At 37.4% G+C, this 19,774-nt stretch overlaps 2 protein-coding genes across 2 annotated transcripts; both read right to left on the bottom strand.

Moving 5' to 3' along the window:
* Positions 1-457: 457 nt before the first annotated feature.
* LOC104227778 (pectin acetylesterase 7-like) lies at positions 458-4,608 on the bottom strand. The gene is made up of 13 exons (XM_009780093.2): positions 4,565-4,608; positions 4,290-4,453; positions 3,816-3,898; positions 3,468-3,594; positions 3,235-3,314; positions 3,050-3,136; positions 2,397-2,521; positions 2,244-2,304; positions 2,055-2,108; positions 1,894-1,971; positions 1,549-1,630; positions 1,316-1,455; positions 458-702 (listed from the first exon to the last, which is right to left on the bottom strand). Exons 2-13 carry the CDS (start codon positions 4,450-4,452, stop codon positions 589-591), a joined length of 1,194 nt encoding a protein of 397 aa, XP_009778395.1. The 5' UTR covers position 4,453; positions 4,565-4,608; the 3' UTR covers positions 458-588.
* Positions 4,609-15,087: 10,479 nt separating this feature from the next.
* On the bottom strand, positions 15,088-15,611 carry LOC104227780 (uncharacterized). The gene is made up of 2 exons (XM_009780095.1): positions 15,487-15,611; positions 15,088-15,397 (listed from the first exon to the last, which is right to left on the bottom strand). The coding sequence occupies exons 1-2, from the start codon at positions 15,609-15,611 to the stop codon at positions 15,088-15,090; spliced, it is 435 nt and encodes a 144-aa protein (XP_009778397.1).
* Between the last annotated feature and the right edge of the window lie 4,163 nt (positions 15,612-19,774).

Here is a 19,774-nt window from a genome sequence, read left to right as displayed (position 1 = left end):
GAGTACATTAACCGTATAATTATACGCACAAACAGATGACTGCCTAGATGTTATACTCTTTGTAGGTTATATTGAGTTCTACTCTACCTTAAATACAATAAGATCTTGGATAAAGATCTTGTATCTTTATCAATATCAATTAATAACTAGCAACATATATTTCTAACTCTTATCAATATATTCAACAGATGCAAGGGCGGATCTAGGTGAGAGGAAGGGGGTTTAGTCGAGTCCCTTCGCTAAAAAGTTTTTATTTTATTTTATGTATATATATATTAGTTATTGAATCTTTTTATATTTTTTGTGTGTTTACTTTTTGTATTTTTGAGCCCCTTAGTGAAAATTCTACTTCCGCCACTGCTTGGATGGTAAAAAATCGCGACCGAGCAAGAGGGGACTGGAGAGTCCGAGACAACAAAGAACTAAACAAATTCACATTCATCTTTTTGGACTTTACTGAATTAAACCACAATTGAACTTTATTGATTTATATTACCAACAATCAACGCATACATCAGGAAGCTGTTGTCACTAAAATACATGCATTGACATAAATAGATTTTAATTAAACACCGCACATCGTCACTTCTAGGTATCGCAAGGTTTAATATCATTCATAGCAGAAATTGGCAAGTCACGCTCATCTATCACATAGGTGTAGTTCCGATCATAGTACCAATCAGCAAATGCCTTCATTAGATTCTGCATATATAAAACACTTCATTTAATATCATAATAAAACTACTATATTTCCTTTAATTTCTTTTTTCCTTAAATTTCTTGTTCTAAGCAATAGCCATAAGTTAATAAGTATACAATTCCAAACATAAATAAATAAATAAATAAAAAGGGCAGCCTAGTGGACATCTAAGCTCTCGCTATGCGCGGGGTCGGGGAAGGACTGGACCACAAGGGTCTATTATATGCAGTCTCACCCTACTCCCATTTCTGCAAGAGGTTGTTTCAACAACTCGAACCCGTGACCTCCTAATCACATGAAGTTCTCGCTATGCGCGGGTCCGGGGAAGGGCTAGACTACAAGGGCCTATTGTACGCAGCCTTACCCTTCTCCCATTTCTGCACAAGGCTATTTCCACAGCTCGAACCCGTGATCTCCTAATCACATGAAGCTCTCGCTATGTGCAGGTCCGGGGAAGGGCCGGACCACATGGGTGTATTATACGCAATCTTACCCGTGCATATCTGCAAGAGGCTTTTTCCAAAGCTCGAACAGCTCACGCAGCAACAATTTTACCAGTGACGACAAGACTCCCCTTTTAAATAAATAAATAAATAAATATATAATCCTACGTACCAAATTTTTGACGGTGGTGACATTTTTAGGAGACCACCATCCTTGGACTTGGGTATGATGATTGCGTGCGTCAATGAAAGCTCCTCTTAATTTAGGATTATTTGCTTTGGGCAAAGCATTTAAGAATTCCAACCTAAACTCTGAAATATCAAATCCAGAAGTATTAGAATATACACCAACGAATAATATTAATAATTAAAAGAAGTAATTAAAGTTACACTAAAAGTACTAACCTCTGAAGAGTTTGTTCTCAGTTGCAGTGCAATTTCCGCCTTCAATGCATATATTTATCCCATCGTATATAGTAGTGTTTATCTGCAAAATAGCATATGCAGAAAATAATGTAAAGCTTCCACTTTGCCAAAAAATACAGTGCATATCAGAGGCAGATCTAGAATTTAAACTTTATGGGATTGATTGAACTCATAGCTTCTATTCTAGTTATGCCACTGATGTATATAGGTTAAATATTACTTTTAAACGTTTATATATTAAATTTTGATTACCCTAAGTGAATTCTTGATTTTGTCACGGACCATAGTAAATAGAAGGATAACAATTGATAAATATCAAAGTACCTGGAATTTATCAAATGCCGACATTGCAATATAAAGTGGTGTCTTGATTTTGTGTTGCATGTTCTCCGGGAAGAAGCACTGCGTGTAGTGAATTGGAACATTACTTTACATGCAAAAAGACCAAAACAACATGAACTAAATCAATAGGTAGCAGTTTGTACCATTTCTGGTTTCATCTTTTTTGTGCATGATTTTGGTAACGTTTTGGCAGATCCCTGCACAGTAGCTCAGATAATTAGGTTAAGATCACACAAACCAACATGTGTCGTTTTTTCTTTTTTCTATTTATCATGAAATTTTTCAAAAAAAAAAAAAGATACTACGTAATTAACTAAGGAATAGGAATTTACATGTAAATTAACAATTGCTTTATACATTTCCGTGAAATTTCTTGCTTGGTGTGGATCCTTCCTATAATTAGAAAGAGAAAGCTCCAAAGTTAGAATGCAGTTATAAATATCATTTGTTAAATAAAAAAATACGTGTAGGCATAAAAATCTTACACATGAATAAAATAACCAGCATCAACCATGCATTTCACTCTAGGAGTATTTGGCAACAATTTACGGAAGCGATCACAGTATAGCATTGCTGGGTATCCTGCGGCAGAACTTCCGATAAGAAGTGCCTGCAATAATTAACTTATATGAGCATGTATTAAGAGTGGCAGAGATAACCTATAGTAAGCTGCTTAATCTGTATTTGTATCGAATAAGTCTATCAGGGGTAAAGCGGTCCATACGATAAAGTTCTCTATTTTAGCGGAGCAGTTGATGAAAAATGTAAAAAAAAAAAAATAGCTAGTATTTGCCAAGTCTTTGAAAAATAATCATTATTTTATGTTGAGATAAAATCTGAACAAAAATACCCTAGCTGAAACACCAAAAGTTCCAGCATATAATTTGTTGAATTATAGAGCTCCTGCGTATAAACTTCCAACATATTATACTAGAATTCCAGCATATTATACTGGAATATATTATGCTGGAAATTTTTCAGACTTTAAAAGTATTTTTGTTCAAATATTATTTTTATGAAAAAGTAGCTAAATTTCTTTTACTTTTAAAATTATGGATAATTTTTAATTAGCAGTTGTAAATTTAGCTATTTCTGATTTTTTTCGCTGAAAATAGTGGACAAATTAAAATTTACTTACGCTCTGCGCGTTCTTCAATCCTTTTGCTAGAACATCCTCCATTACTGCTTTAAAAATCCTTGCGCCCCTAAAGTGAAGATTGGTAGCCTTAAAAATAAAAGGAAGAATGTGATTAGACTTCTCTATTAAATGTCTACATATTATAAATGATAAATTATATAGCAAATTAAAATTAGGGAACATACAGGATCAACGTATTCAGCATTTCCTGTGAACGCTCCACCATCACAGTATCTAACAAATACTTTGTTCCAATTGTAGAAATCTGCATATTTTCCATCAAGAAAACAGATCATGACATGTCAAACTAAACAGAATAATAATGTAACAATTAAGGCAACATCAAATTAAAAAATAAAACAGCTGTGATAAAAATTAAAAAAAATAAAATCTTCTACTAGTTTAATCAAAGAGATACCTGGATTTACACTCTGAGTCTTGCTGTAAATTCCTTGAAACCACCATGGTTTCATATAGTTTGAGGAACCAAAATCAGATTTGGAACGATTTAGACACTCTTCGACGGTTGTGCACCATGCTCCTCCCTAAGTACAATGTGAGAGTTTTCCAAAAAAAAAAAAAACACTTCAAACAAACACTCTATATATATATATATCTTGGGGAAAATTCATAAATAATTTAATTTAGTTCATAATTAATCATAAATCATTGTGAGGACGATACTCTACTCATCAGTCGACCACGTATAATTGCCTGTTCGTTTGACCCTAACAATTGTAGCTATAGTGAATTAGATATGACTTACCGAAAGATGAACAAGCCATTTTCCCACTCCATCTCCAAATCCTGGTTCAAAATGGTATGCTGGAGGTGATCCGTCCAAGCACACTGCCATATTAAAAAAAAATGTTACTATAACTCTTTTCACAATTCAAAAATTATTTAGTTTAATTATATTAAATGTGTGGAGAATGTAACTAAATAAATAAATGTGTGTTTTCTCTAACAATTTCAATTTTAAATAAGATGGTCACATATTTCAACATGGTATCAGATCATGTAGAGTTCCTTGGGTCAAGTCTTGCTGCCACCTGTTATAATTTTTATGTGCTTGGCCCATTAAAAAAAATTAAGCCCACAACTTAATCTTTTAATTGAGACGATGATACACATACCCAGTATAATTTCACATAATGAAATCTGGGACAAGACTTTTTCCAATAGACCGTTGGCCATATACTTAGACGAAATGTACATAAAATTACTGAAGGAAATTAACCTGCTCCTTTCGATACAGCATTGTGAACGACTGTTTTTTCGACATAATATCCCTGATCTATGTATGATGTTGCATTTTCTTTTACACAAGCCTCAATGTTGATAATAATGGCCAAAAAACAAATAAGTACACAGACAAATTGAAATGTTTTGGCCATCATCATCCTGTAAAACATAAAACAACAAAGGGAAATAAGAAACTGATCATATCTTGGCAGTATAGAAGTATATTTGCATGTTTGAGAAGAAAAAAGGAATTATTCTACATGCACGTACTTTATATATATATATATGTTGGCAAAAGATTTATTTTGTTTTTCCCAACTGATAAAATTTGATCTATATATAGAGAATTTTTAGGGTACGATGGTTGAAGTTAGTGCAGAGAAAATAGGCATGCCATAGACGAGAGAAATATTAACAATTTAACACCACATGTCTGTCTTTCCATTAGTATCTATCTTTCATTGAAACCTCAAGATTTGCAAGGCTACTAGGGGCCACAACTTTATTTGTAGTAATTATAATTTACGCATGCAGTTCAAAATTTAATTACTTAGAAAGTTTCTGCTTTAGAAAAATACTTTTAAGCTATCAATCAACCACATCTCGATCTTATACTAGTTGATCAGCTCTAAGTATCTTATATATTTATTATTGTGTACTCAAATTATAATTGAGTATATATTTACCATAATTGAATTTTTTTATTATATTTGATTTTCTTATCTCTTGAAGGAAAGGGCAACATATTTATCATTATTAGGTTTTTCTTTTCCTAGAAGAAAATTATAATTCTTCCATATTTGACTAGTCCCTTTTCTTGGAGGAAAATGTTTGGATTTCTAAAAATTGAGGATCATTCCTTCTCATTCAATAGCATCCACAATGTAGCCATATAGGGTATGAAAGTCTTGTTTAGGAGGAGAACTTTTCGGGACAAGTGTTAATGTGCCACTTGTGTTTGTCCCTTTGTACGGTTGTTCTCACGATATTTTGTACTCTCTTTTATATAAATGATTTCTCATCTCCATCTATGGACGTAAGTCAACACGTTAAATGTTTGTGTCTCTTTTGGTATATTTCTCTTTTGTGGTCTGATTTATCGTCGTTGAAGGCTTGCTTTAGTAGCTTCCGCATAACACATGATATTTCGATCCTAATAGTTCAATACTGTTTAACTCATAAAAGTGATTGAAGAAAGAAAATACAGCGATGCGTTATTGTCACGACCAGGTTTTCCCACCGTCGAGATCGTGATGGCGCCTAACTGTTAGAATGCTAGGCAAGCCAACAGATAAAGATTTACTATAATAACCGTTATTCAAAACAATAAATATCAATAATTTAAACCAAAACAAAGTAAGAAGTGCGGAAGTTTATAATAATTCAAACACTAATACACGACTACCCAAAATTTGGTGTCACAATCCATGAACTTCTAAGAGTTACTACAAATATTGGTTTAAAGAAAATACATCTGTTCTCGAATTAAAAGAAAACAGGAAGACTAGGATAAATGGAAGGGGACTCCAAGGTCTGCGAACGCTGACAGATCTACCTTAGGTCTCCTGATGGACTGAAGGCAGCAACCCAACTCTGATCAGCGAGGTTCGGTACCAAAATCTGCATAGAAAATGCAGAGTGGAGTATCAGTACAACCGATATCATGTACTAGTAAGTGCCGAGCCTAACCTCGGCGAAGTAGTGACGAGGCCAGGACACGACAATATCATGAACCTGTACAGTTAAATCATATATGAGAAAATAAAAACAAATGGAAATTTAGCATATAATAACGGGGAAGGGGGAAACATGCTGAGGGGAATATCAAATCCTGAAAGTAGTACAGTACAGAACACAGTAAATATCGTGCTTTGTACCAACGGAAGTAATAACATAGCAAACATGTGCATGGGATCACCCTTCGTGCTTTTACTCTTGTCCTTACCATAAGAAACAATAGAAATGGCACGGCATCACCCTTCGTGCATTAACTCTCTCATAACATGGCACGACATCACCTTTCGTGCATTAACACTCTCAGAATATGATACGGTATCACCCTTCGTGCATTAACGCTCACAAAATATGGCACGACATCACCTTTCGTGCATTAACACTCACTCACAAAACATTGCACGACATCACCCTACGTGCTTTATGCTCTTCCTCACCCAAACAACAGAACAATAACAACCCGACAAGAGAATATCAATAACCAACCTCGTTTCAATATTTAACTTCACAATATAAATCTCAACTCAATACTCAGCCAATATCAAATTCCAGGAAAACATGATAAGATTTGTTTAACATGAAGAATAACCAGTTTAAGCATGAACAATACGAATAAAGAAAACAATAGTCACAAGGATAAGACTCACTCACATACTATGACCCGACAACAATGTATATGTACTCGTCACCTCACCTATACGTCGTACTCAACAACCAAACACATAGCAAATAAAGAAACAATACCAAATCCCTCAAGCTAAGGTTAGCCACAACACTTACCTCGATTCCACGGCCGAACTCAAGCCTCAAACACCGCTTTTCTCTTAGTTTTCACCTCCAAAATACCCGTATCTAGTCACAATTAACTTAATAACTTCAATTATTGCTAAATAAATCAATTCCAATACATAATTATAGGTTTCCTAACATTTTTCCCAAAAAGTAAAAATCGACCCCGGGCCCGCTTTGTCAAAACTCGAGGTTCGGACCAAAACCCATTCACCCATTCACCCACGAGCCCAAATAGGTTATTAATTTTGAAATGCGATCCCAAATCGAGGTCTAAATTTTAATTATACAAAAATTCCTAATTCTACCCAAACCCCCAATTTCCACCATGAAAACCCTAGATTTTTTGTTAAAATTGATGAAATGTAATGAGTAATGGAAAGAATGTAGTTTAGAATCATTCACCAACACTTTAGGAAAGAAGTTGTCTCTTGAAAATCGCCTCTGTGCCTTCTAGTTTTTGAAAATATGAAAGAATGGCCTAATCCTGTTTTTAGTTCTGATTTTAAAACACTGGACAAGCCTTCTTCGCATTCGCAAGAAGCCTATCGCGTTCGCGAAGCTTTGGCCTTATTAGCCTTCACGTTCACGAGTAACACATCGCATTCGCGAAGGCATATCCCTCAAGCCTCTGCTTTCGCAATCCAAGTGTCACATTTGCGATGAGTTAACTTCCCCTCCCCCAGGTCCCATGCTTCACGTTTGCGGTAGACGGGTCGCGTTTGCGAAGGGTGAAGCCCCCACTGCACCGCATTCGCGACCTGTCATTCGCGTTCGCGAAGAAGAAATTTCCCCCTGCCCCTCTTTACCTTTTGTGTTCGCAAGACTACCTACGCGAACGCGAAGAAGGGCATATCAGAACAACTGCTGCAGCAAAAATACCAGATTTTCTAAGTATAAAACATCCTGTAGCCTATCCGAAACTCACCCGAGATGCTCGGCTCCAAATCAAACCTGCACACAAGTCTAAAAACATCATACGGACTTGATCGCGTGATCAAATTGCCAAAATAACACCTAGAACTACGAATTTAGCATCAAATTGCATGAAATTTTCAATAAAGTTCAAAAGTTCTATTTTCTCAAACAAAAGATCCAAATCACGTCAAATCAGTTCTGTTTCTAACCAAATTTCACAAAAAAGGTATAAATATCATAACGGACCTATACCGGGCTCCTGAACCAAAATACGGAACCGATACCAACGATATCAACTATTAACCATTATAATTTCAGTTTAACAAGTTTCATCAAAAAATCATTTCTGGGGCTAGGAACCTCGAAATTTGATTCCGGGCATACCCCCAGATTCCATATTTTACTGCGGATCCTTCGGGACCATCAAAACACAGGGTCCGGGTCCGTTTATTCAAAATGTTAACCGTAGCCAGCTAAAATCACTTTTAAAGACAAAAATCATTATTTTCTGAAATTTTCACATAAAGGCTTTCTGAAAATACGCCTGGATTGCGCACACAAATCGAGGAGAAGTAAGATGAGGTTTTGAAGGCCTTAAAACCCTGGATTGGGTTCGAAAACACGAGATGACCTTTTGGGTCATCACATTCTCCACCTCTAAAATAACCGTTCGTCCTCGAACGAACATAGAAAAGTACCTGAGCAAGGGAAAAGATGGGGATATCTGCTCTGCATATCGGACTCGAACTCCCAGGTAGCTGCCTCAACAGGCTGACCTCTCCATTGCACATGAACCGAAGAATAACCCTATGACCTCAACTGACGAACATGCCAGTCTAGAATAGCTATCGGCTCCTCCTCGTAGGTCAAATCCTAGTCCAACTAGAATGTGCTGAAATCTAACACGTAGGATGGATCGCCGTGATACTTACAAAGCATGGACACATGAAACACCAGATGTACCGCTGATAAGCATGGTGGCAATGCAAGTTTGTAAGCCACCTCTCCCACTCGATCAAAAATCTCAAAAGGCCCGATGAATCTAGGGCTTAACGTGCCCTTCTTCCTAAACTGCATGACACCCGAAGCAACACACTCTCTCTCTCTCTGACCATGAATGCCACATCACGAACCTTACAGTCGGCATAACTCTTCTGCCTGGACTGAGCTGTACGAAGTCTATCCTGAATGATCTTAAACTTATCCAAGGCATCCTGTACCAAATCTGGACCCAATAACTAAGCTTCTCTCGGCTCAAACCATCCAATCGGTGATCGCCATTGTCTGCCATACAATGCCTCATAAGGAGCCATCTGGATGCTCGACTGATAACTGTTGTGTAGGCAAACTCCGCTATCGACAAGAACCGATCCCAAGAACCTCCAAAGTCAATAACACAGGCGCGAAGCATGTCCTCCAAGATCTGAATGGTACGCTCGGATTGTCCGTCCATCTAAGGATGAAATGATGTGCTCAACTCAACCCTCTTACCCAACTCACGCTGAACTGCCCTCCAGAAATGCGAGGTAAAATACGTACCTCGATCAGAAATGATAGACACGGGCACACCATGATGACGAACGATCTCACTGATATAGATATTTGCCAACCGCTTCGAAGAATAGGAAACTGTCATAGGAATGAAATGTGCTGACTTAGTTAGCCTATCCATAATAACCCATAATGAATCGAACTTCCTCTGAGTCTGTGGGAGTCTAAAAATGAAATCTATAGTGATACGCTCTCACTTCCACTCAGGAATCTCTATCTTCTGAAGCAAACCACCAGGTCTCTAATGCTCGTTCTTTACTTGCTGACAATTCAAACATCAAGCTACATATGCAACAATATCTTTCTTCATCCTCCTCCACCAATAATGCTGCTGCAAGTCTTGATACATCTTAGCGGCGCCCGGATGAGTAGAATAGCGGGAACTGGAGCCTCCTCCAGAATCAACTCACGAAGCCCATTCACATTAGGCACACAAATAAGACCCTGCATCCTCAAAACTCAATCATCTCCAACTATAACCTGCTTGGCATCTCTGTGTCACTCTGTGTCCCTAAGGACAAGCAAATAGGGATCATCATAGTGTCACACCCTGATACTCTCAAACAAGGAAGACCGAGCGATTGTACAAGCTAGAACACGGCTAGGCTCAGAAATATCCAACCTCACAAACTGATTGGCCAAATCCTGAACATCTTAAGTAAGTGGTCTCTCACCGACTGGAATATACGCAAGGCTGCCCATACTAACTGACTTCCTACTCAAAGCATCGGTCACTACATTGGCCTTCCCGGGATGATACAAGATGGTGATATCATAGTCTTTCAATAGCTCCAACCACCTTCTCTGGATCAAATTGAGCTTATTTTTCTTAAACAAATGCTGCAAACTCTTATGATCCGTGAACACCTCAGACGACACGCCATATAGATAATGCCTCCAAATCTTCAGCATGTGAACAATGGATGCTAGCTCCAAGTCATGAACTGGATAATTCTTCTCGTGACTCTTCAACTATCGCAAAGCATATGCAATAACCTTGCCACCCTGCATCAATACCCCACCAAGTCCAATACGAGATGCATCACAATACACTATATATGGCCATGAACCTATGGGCAATACCAACACAGGTGCCATAGTCAAAGCGGTCTTGATCTTCTGAAAGCTCGCCTCACACTCGTTCGACTACCTAAACGGGGCACCCTTTTGGGTCAACCTGATCATCGAGGCTGCTATAGATGAAAACCCCTCCACAAACCTGCCAAACCCAATAAACTGCAGATCTCTGTAGCTGATGTGGGTCTAGGCCAGTCCTTGGCTGCCTCAATCTTCTTGGGATCCACCTGAATACTCTCTACTAATACAATGTGACCCAAGAATGCAACTAAACTCAATCAAAACTCACATTTTGAAAACTTAGCATATTACTGGCTGTCTCTCAAAGTCTGAAGAATAGCTTGAAGATGCTTCTCATGCTCCTCTCAACTGCGGGAGTAGATCAAGATATCATCAATAAAAATGATCATGAAGGAATACAAATAGGGCTTCAACACTCGGTTCATCAAATCCATGAACGTTGCTGGGGCATTTGTGAACCCAAATGACATCACTAGAAATACATAATGTCCGTACCAAGTCCGAAAAGCTTTCTTGGGGACATCAAATGCCCTAATCCTCAACTGATGGTAGCTAGACCTCAAATCGATCTTTTAAAACACCTTGGCACCCTGAAGCTGATCAAATAAATCATCAATCCTCGGAAATGGATACTTGTTCTTGATGGTGACTTTGTTCAACTGCACATAATCTATGCACATCCTCATCGATCCATCCTTTTTCTTTACAAACAATACTGGCACACCCCAGGCGAGACGCTGGACCTAATGAAGCCCTTATCAAGAAAATCTTACAACTGCTCCTTCAATTCTCTCAACTCTGGCGGGGTTATACGGTATGGTGGAATAGAAATGGGATGAGTTCCCGGATCCAAATCAATGCAAAAGTCAATGTCCCTGTCGGGCAGCATCCCCGACAAGTTTATAGGAAATACCTTTGGAAACTCACGAACAATTGGTACGGAATCCATGGATATAGTAGAAGGTTCCTGAATGAGGTTACCTTGTTCAGCCTGTTGACTCTATTTGACTGGTGAACTGGAGGAGGACAGATATCTTCAGACTTGCTTAAAGGAGGAGTGGACTCGAAGAGGGTAGGAAAGGGAGTGCAGTGTGGAGGAGACTCTTCTTTAGGGTTTAGGGAGAGGTTCACCACGTAACTTTTCGCTGGTGATCACTCAATCACAGTGTTATCAGGCATACTAATGGTTGCTTGATTTTCAGACATGATGAGATTTTTCTTGAGGGACTTTGGATTTGAGAAGAGAGAGGACAAATAGGGAAATTTGAGTTTGGAAGAGCAAGGGTTGTGATGGTGATTTAGTTATGATGAGGGACCCGTTCTAAAATGGTAGCACCCTTTTGCTTGGGAGATGTATCATTTATAGAGAGGAGTGACATTTGGGCTGCGACATATTGGATGAAGAGACACGACTTTAAATAGACTGTCATGTTGATGATGATGTGGCATTGTTTTTTGTTCATTTTAAATTGTGTATGAGGGAACAAAGAAACCACTAACTTGAGTTAGAGAAATAGGTTCCCTGATAAGTTTGACAAGTGAGTTTTATCCCCTTATTCATCATGCACTGCAACATCTGCTTCTATAGTCATCATGTGTGCCTACCTGTAACGGTATAGAGGTGAGTTAGACTTAGCTAGAAAACACTTTAGCTAGATTTTACCTGACTATGACTTTATAACTAATAATGAGGAACCAGGTTCTCAGTTATGTTTCATCATCCCTCAGTGCAAGGTGATCTTTCTCAGAATGCTTTCTTCCTAGGGCTTTTGGTAAAGATGTCTGCAACTTGATCTTCAACAATCACTGTATTTGGCCCTCTTGAGTTGGACTCGAGTTCTTTCAATTTGTTTCTTGGTCCATAGTATTTGACCACATCAAGATGCTGATTATAGATATTTTACTTCAGATATTGAGATTGCCATTGAATTCTGCTTCCTTGAGCCTTATGAGACAAGATAGGAACTCATAGATTGTCTCAATTCAGGCGAGCGTTTCCTATCCATTTACTTGGAGGACAGTAGAGAACCAGGTTCTGTGTTCTTCTAGGATACCTCAAGATACTTACACCATCCTTCAGATGAGAATACCTTGGATTTGACTGAGACCTTGCACAGAACTCAAATCTGACCATGATGTCTAGTCTACCTGCAGTGAGATACATGAGTGATTCCGTGATGTCTCTATGCAAAAACCCTCTTTCCAACAGTTTGTTTTTCAGCTTTTGTTGTTGTATATGCTGGACCTAGTTCCTTGCTGGAATCAATATGAGTTCTCTACCTTGATTAGTATTTTTGTTTTCTTTTGAGACAAGTATGTCAGTAGGATTCCTCCCTCTCTTCTACCATCTGATTTTCAAGGCTGCCATTTCCCATTGTTGAGAACATGACAGTTATACCAGATATCCTCACTTGAGTCAGCAACTTTGGTCAAGATGTTTGCAAACTCTTCATCAATTAATATTGACCATGCCCATGTTTTCAAGAGTCCTTTTCTTCTTTTCAACAACTCTATCTGAGGTGGTAAGTCGTTGAGTAGTTCTTCTTTCACCATAGCGTTCATCCATTTATGGCATCATCCAAACCTGTTCCATGATTTAGTCTGATGCAAGCCGCATTTGTTTCTATTGGTACCTAGATCTTCTTGACAAAAACCACAGTTTCTTGAAAGACCTCACCTTGGTTCTGAAGTGTTGTCTGCCCCTTTTTGAGCTTGAATGAAGATCTGACATGCTTTTCTTTTGCACAGGCAATGCACACTTCATAATACTTGTTACTTAACTTGATCAAACCACGAACTAGGTTCTTTAGATCCAGTTTGTTTAGAGATAGACAATGTGTGATGCTCCAAAATTTTGTCCCATGATTCAGTATTGTTTTCAACAGCTTCCAACCAACTTATGTCTCCACTCTGCAGAAGCTCAATCACAGTAATATATGTACTCTTGTGTCTTTTGGCTATAGCAACACCTCACCAGTCACATGATTTTAGATTGTGAATATCCTAGATAAGTATTCTACCTTATTTCCTTTGACACCAATTTTCTAACTCCTAGAACGTACCCCTTTTTAAAAAAAACATTTTCAAAAGGTTACACTCTCTCCTTGCAGGGCTTTTTAGTGAAAGAGGATTGATTGTATTTCCAGTCATGTCCTTTGAGCAGCCACTATTCATGTGTTATTATTGGCTGCTTTCCTTCACTACTCTCTGCACACGGAAATCGTGGGTTAAATTTAGGAACCCAAACAGGTTTGGTTCAGTTGTTAAGAGAAAAAGGATGAATGAGTGCTCTCTTAATCCAAGCAGGCAAAATGCGTTTCCTGTTTGATGGTTTCCTATTTGACGGACCAGGTCCTCTTGCAGTTGTTGCTCTCTCAGAAAAGACTTTATTTCTCTGATGAGACTGAACCCTGTCCATGCAATTTTCCTGTGCCCATTGTTGCCACAGTGGGTACATAACCAATTGTCGGGTACAGTAACATACTTGCTATGAGGGTTGAAGAGAATCTTTTTACCCTTTGAAACCCAATCCCCTTCCTGTTTCCCCAGAGTTGGTATACATGGCAGTGATAGCATCCGAGGACCAAGTCCACTTATGAGATTTTTCAAGATCACTCTTTACTTTTCCTAATTCTTCCTGAAGCTGTTTGTTTTTCTCAAGTTCAGCACACAGACTAGTTTTTACCAAGTTTAACTCATTTTCAAGATTAATGTGTGTTGCACTTACAACTTCCTTTCCCTTTTCAGAGTTTCCTGGCCTATTTGTAGTTTTAAAATCTTTAATTTTTTCTTTCAAGTCTACTACCACCACCACTAGGTCATCTCTTTCTTTCTCAATGATAGCAACTCTCTCAGTCAAGATTTCCTTTTCTTTATTTGCACACTCAATGGTTTCTTTTATGTACACCACAACCACCATTAAATCATCTTGTTCATGTTATATACTAGCAATTTTCTCTTCTAAGGCATTCTTTTCTCTTTTTAGGTTCTCTATTGTTTCTTTCAAATCAACTACAACAGCTACTAAGTCATCTCTGGTTTGTTCAGCTTCCCCTAGTTCCATAGTTAAAGCCTCTTTGTCATTGATAAGACTATGGTAAGCATCAATTAGCATATTTGCTAATGGCATGAGCTTTTTAGGAGAGTAAGATTTCAGATTTCTCTGAACATCCAGAAAGTTTACCTCATCTCCGTCGTCATCTTCATCGTCATCAGATTGAGCCATTAGGGAAAAGATTGAATCATAATCAGTTGTTTAATTTTCCACTACCATCATTGAACTACCACCATGGTCGTCTTCTTCTTCAGTTTTTCTGGAGGAGTTTCCTCATGCAGCAAAAGATTGCTTTATAACGGTGTCACCATCATTCTTTCTCTTGAAACGTTTATTAGTAACCTGGTTCCTCATTGCTGCTTTGTCAAAGTTGTTATTATATTGATCTTGCTTTAGGAGGAGGCTATCCTTAATTAAGTGTTCTGGCTTGCCATATTTATGACAAAGGTCATAATTTCTGGGTTTGCTAGAGCTTCCCCTTTTTGGAATGCCTCCATTCCCACGAACCATCTTCTGGACCTTTTTGTTAAGTAAGCTATGTCTTCGTCTTCACCACTTCAGTCATTGTTGTCCGTCTTGAGGACCAGATTCTTCTCTCTCTTGGGCTCTCTTCTTTCATTGTCCTTCTTCTTTTTCATTTCATAGGTTTTCAAGTTTCAACAAGTTCATCCATGATCAGTGTCTGCAAGTCCTTAGCCTCTGTAATGACGTTAACTTTACTTTCCCAAGAACTGGGAAGTACACTAAGGATGTTTCTGACAAGCTTGTTTCTTGAAATACTTTTACCAAGAGAGTGAAGCTCATTGATGATGGAGGTGAATCGAGTATGCATATCTTGGATGGATTCATCATCTTTCATTTTGAAGAGCTCATATTTTGTTGTGAGCATATCAATCTTGGATTGCTTCACCTGAGTTGTTCCCTCATGAGCTGTCTGAACAGCCTCCCAGATCTCTTTACTGATTGACAAGCTGATATCTTATTATATTTATCGGTATCAATACCTCACACAAGAATTTTCTTTGCTCAAAAATTCTTTTATATGGACTTTCTATCAGCGTCATTGAATTCTTTCCTCATCTTGGGGATGGCTACAGTTGGATCACTAAGGTTCTTTGTCGGGAGAAAAGGTCTGTCATATATTACATCCCATAACTCAGAGTCTTCGGCCATTATGAAGTCATGCATCCTAGTTTTCCACCACTCATAGTATTAACCATTGAACTTAGGAGGTTTGTACGTGGATTGGCCTTCTTCGATGTTTGGAGGAGCAGCCATGAGGATCCTTTCTAGGTGTTAACCTGATAGAAAGAACCCTCTCTGATACCAATTGATAGAATATATGGGTCCACCAACTTCTATAGAGAACTAGGTTCTCTATCACGTTCGACAATTACACACATAGAGAATAGAAGTTAAATGACAAGATGAATTTTACGTGGAAAATTCCCAACTCAACGGGATTAAAAATCACAACCTACCCTTAGGATTTCAACTTCACTACTGAGAAACTTTCTGATTACAAGCTATGCAACCTAGGAATTAAACTCTTAATCCCTCACTAACGTGTAATACACCTATTACAAGTCACTTTGCAATAACTCTATTACAAAGACTTTTAAACTTGACTAACTCTAGCCAGGACTTAAACACGTAGGTTTAAGGTTTACAAAGATGTCCCTATAAAGTGCTTCTAAATTATATGGATAGGAATTACAATATGAAGAGTTATTACAAAGTTACAACTCAACTAAGGACACATAATAACTCATTGTGGGAACTGGTCTGTAGCTTTGTTCTTTGTTTTTGAGGCACTTGAAACTTCCTAGCTAAATAGTCACGTGAGTAAGCTTATGTATTATCTCTGAGTGTTCAAGTGCTTTGTTTTACCTCCCTTGAATGCATATATACTTGTGTGACATCACTTCCAATGAATGTATATATACAGTAGCGTATGCAGGCAGCAACTTTCCAACTGCAGAGTTGACTTCGTACAGTTTTCTCGGGAATTGGTAGGGACCTGGTCCCTCAGTTATTCCTTTCACTTTGAGGAATTAAATCATATTCCTCATTGAGTTCTAACCTGGAATCTCGTGAACTTGAGGTCTTGTAAATGTGTAACAGGTTCCTTATCTGGTTCTGGATAGTAAGTTTGTTAGATCATCAAAACATAAAGTAAAGTATTTATAACCAAAGTACATGTAACTTATTAATGTCTTGCCTAACTTCATGTGGAAAAATTACCCCTTAAGATTGGTATTGTTTAATTCAGTTGTGCTAAGTGAAATCCGTGTACGCAAGGTGATGAGTAGGTACACGAGTTGTACGTGGTATTTTTCGGTTTAGCTTGCTGAGACTATTTTTATGCTTTAATTGAAATCCCATATCATGTTATATTTTTCCTAGTCAATCTATTCTTACTTGTGTTATCTATCCTTACATGCTTTAACTAATTTTGTTAACACTTTTCTACCTCCTAATTGATAGTTTGCTCTCATGCTTTAGTTGAACTTGCTGTCTCATTTATTGTTCATGATATCTCTTCATTGTCAATTACCATTATTTGAAGTCATTATACATGTTTTCTCTTTTATTGTTGATTATCATTTATTGAGGTCATTGTTCATGTTACCTCTTTCCGTATTAATTACTATTATTTGAAGTTATTGTTTACGTTATCTCTTTCCTTGTTGAGTTATTGGTATTGAAGTTATGAAAGCCGTTATCACGTTGAGATGAAATTGTTATTGTTGGAACATCTTCCTTTTGAGCATTTTACATTCATTATTATTGTTGATATTCTTATTCCCGTTATGGTGGATCCGTGAGCTATTATTGTGGAAATACTGATATTGTGGGTTATTGGCAAATTGTGATATATGGTCACATGTGGTGCGAGTTGTTATTGTAATATGATATTGATGCACATGTAGTTGTATAAGGCTTGGGGTTGATGTGCATGTGGCGGTATAAGGTGAGACTTATGTGCGTGTTTCTTGTAGGAGAGCTATGTGAAGCCGTCAGCGTCATAAAGTAGGCTAAAGTGCGTGTAGTAATTTCGGAAAAACTATTTCAAAATCTATTTTAAAATGTAAGGCTCACGCGGCGGTACAAGAAAAAGTTGTGATTGAAATTGAGAAATGTGAATACGAGACGGTACCTTAGTTGTGATTCTTGATTATACGAGGCGGTGCCTCAGTTGTGATTTACTTGTACACGAGGCGGTTCCTCGTTGTGATTCTTGTTGTTTATTTCTTGCTGCAAAGAGTTTTGGTGGGAACATTTCTTGTTGTTTCACTCTTTATTGTTCTAGCAGTTGTTGTTGTCTATATATGATCATTTTAGTTCTCTTTAGTTGCTTCCTCTATGTTATTTCCATGTTTGATCTTCGGTAATAGTTTATGTTATTATCTTGTATCGTGTAAGTTATTTCTTCGCTTTCCATTATTTATCCTCATTACATTTCCATACTGCTTATTTATATCCTAGTAGGTGTCTTGACATGGCCTCGTAACTACTCTGTGGATGTTAGGCTTGATACTTACTAGGTACTATTGTGGTGTATTCATACTATGCTTCTGCATATTTTTGTACAGATCCAGGTACGTCTACCTATGCCGGATGCTAGAGTTGATTGAATTGCTACTTAGAAGACTTTAAGGTACACCTGCTCCACATCCACAGGTGTTAGAGTCACCTTCCCTTTTGTTCTGTTTACTGTCGTAGTTCTTTCAGACAGTGATGTAGTAGTTATCCCAGTTTTACTTTATAGAACTTATGACTCAGTTCCACCGATATTGGGGAGCGTACTGTTGAGATTATATTTGTATCTAAAGGTTATATCAGTATTCAGCTTTGTTTTAGTATTTTGATAATTGTTTCTGTCGAGTTATTATTATTAGTTAGGCTTACCTAGAAGTAAAGACTAGGTTCCATCACAATATTCTACAGAGGAAAATCGGGGTTGTGACAATATCATTCATGACATCAAATAGCCAAATAATGGAGGAAATATTGTTGTCAAATTAGATATGAACCAAGCCTATGATAGGCTATCTTGGCAATTCACTTGTGTAGTTATGAGTAAAATGGGATTTGGGGAGCAATGGATACATATAATTTCGAATATCGTAACATGTGGTATACAATTATTATAAATGAGAAGAGATATGGTTTCTTCAAATTCTAGAGAGGAGTAAAATATGGAGACCCCATATCCACCTTTTTATTTATATTAGCTGCAGACGTACTTTCTAGAATTTTAAATTATTTATTTGATAATCCAAGATTCAAAGGTTTCACTATGAATACTAATGGACCTAGAATTAATCATTTATCTTATGCTGATAATATTATTATTTTTTCTTCAGGAAAGACTGCATCTTTGAATCTGGTGATGGAGCAACTGAAAGAATACGAAAAGGCATCTGGTTAACTAATCAATAAGAACAAAATTTGTATTATGGTAGGAGACAACATATCTTACAGAAGGATATCCATAGTAGAAAACTGCTTGAACATTCAACTTAAAGAGCTCCAATTACTTATTTAGTATGTCCAGTTTATGCAGGAAGGAAAAGGGTCCATTATTTCACTGATATGGCCACTAAAATTGTTTTGAAGGTGGGAACTTGGCATAGTCACTTACTATCCTCTGGAGGGAAAATGATCCTAATTAAAAATGTGTTATCAGTTATGCCAGTGCACCTTTTGCCAATCTTCCATCCTCCAAAAACAATAGTAAAATAGATAGAAAGAGTATTTGCCAGTTTTTTCTTGGGAAGCAGTGAAGGAAAGCAAAAATACCATTGGTTATCTTGGAGTACATTATGTTATCCAATAGGTGAAGGAGGAGTTGGATTGAGGTCTTTACAAGACATTGTTAATACTTTTGTTGCTAAGCTTTGGTGGTAATTCAGAATCAGAGATTTGATATGGACTGACTTCATGAAAGCCAAATATTCCATCAGGATATACCCTATACCTAGGAAATGGTCTTACCTAAATTCAAATACCTGGAGAAGATTAATGGAGATAACGAAGAGGGTAGATCATTTGATTTTATGGAAAATCAATGAAAGAAATGCAAGTTTGTGGTGGGATAACTGGACATGCCTGGGACAACTTGCACAGTTTAGAGAGGCTTCTACATCAAATAAAATTCATGTATTTTCATTCATGATCAACAGAGAATAGGATGTGGCCAAGCTAGCTCAAATACTACATGCTGGGATTGTACAACATATCCAGGGAGTTAAAATTAATTCTCTAGTGGTACGTGATTATCGAATATGGACTTCATTAAAAGATGGAAAATTCAATTGTAGCTATGCTTG

The sequence above is a fragment of the Nicotiana sylvestris genome, chromosome 9 (assembly GCF_000393655.2).
Source record: "Nicotiana sylvestris chromosome 9, ASM39365v2, whole genome shotgun sequence".
Taxonomy (NCBI): domain Eukaryota; kingdom Viridiplantae; phylum Streptophyta; class Magnoliopsida; order Solanales; family Solanaceae; genus Nicotiana; species Nicotiana sylvestris.
Note: the sequence above shows the minus strand (reverse complement) of the source record. Positions and strands in the feature narration are given on the sequence as shown.

Bases quoted from the DNA above. Each gene is read 5' to 3' on its own strand.
- LOC104227780 (XM_009780095.1), bottom strand. From the start codon at position 15,611: ATGGCCGAAGACTCTGAGTTATGGGATGTAATATATGACAGACCTTTT. The intron at 15,398-15,486 runs GTCCATATAAAA...CTTGTCAATCAG, and splicing joins TTCAATGACGCTGATAGAAA to TAAAGAGATCTGGGAGGCTG.
- LOC104227778 (XM_009780093.2), bottom strand. From the start codon at position 4,452: ATGATGATGGCCAAAACATTTCAATTTGTCTGTGTACTTATTTGTTTT. The intron at 3,137-3,234 runs GTATGTTCCCTA...TTTATTTTTAAG, and splicing joins ATGCTGAATACGTTGATCCT to GCTACCAATCTTCACTTTAG. The intron at 1,972-2,054 runs GTACAAACTGCT...CACTACACGCAG, and splicing joins AAAAGATGAAACCAGAAATG to TGCTTCTTCCCGGAGAACAT.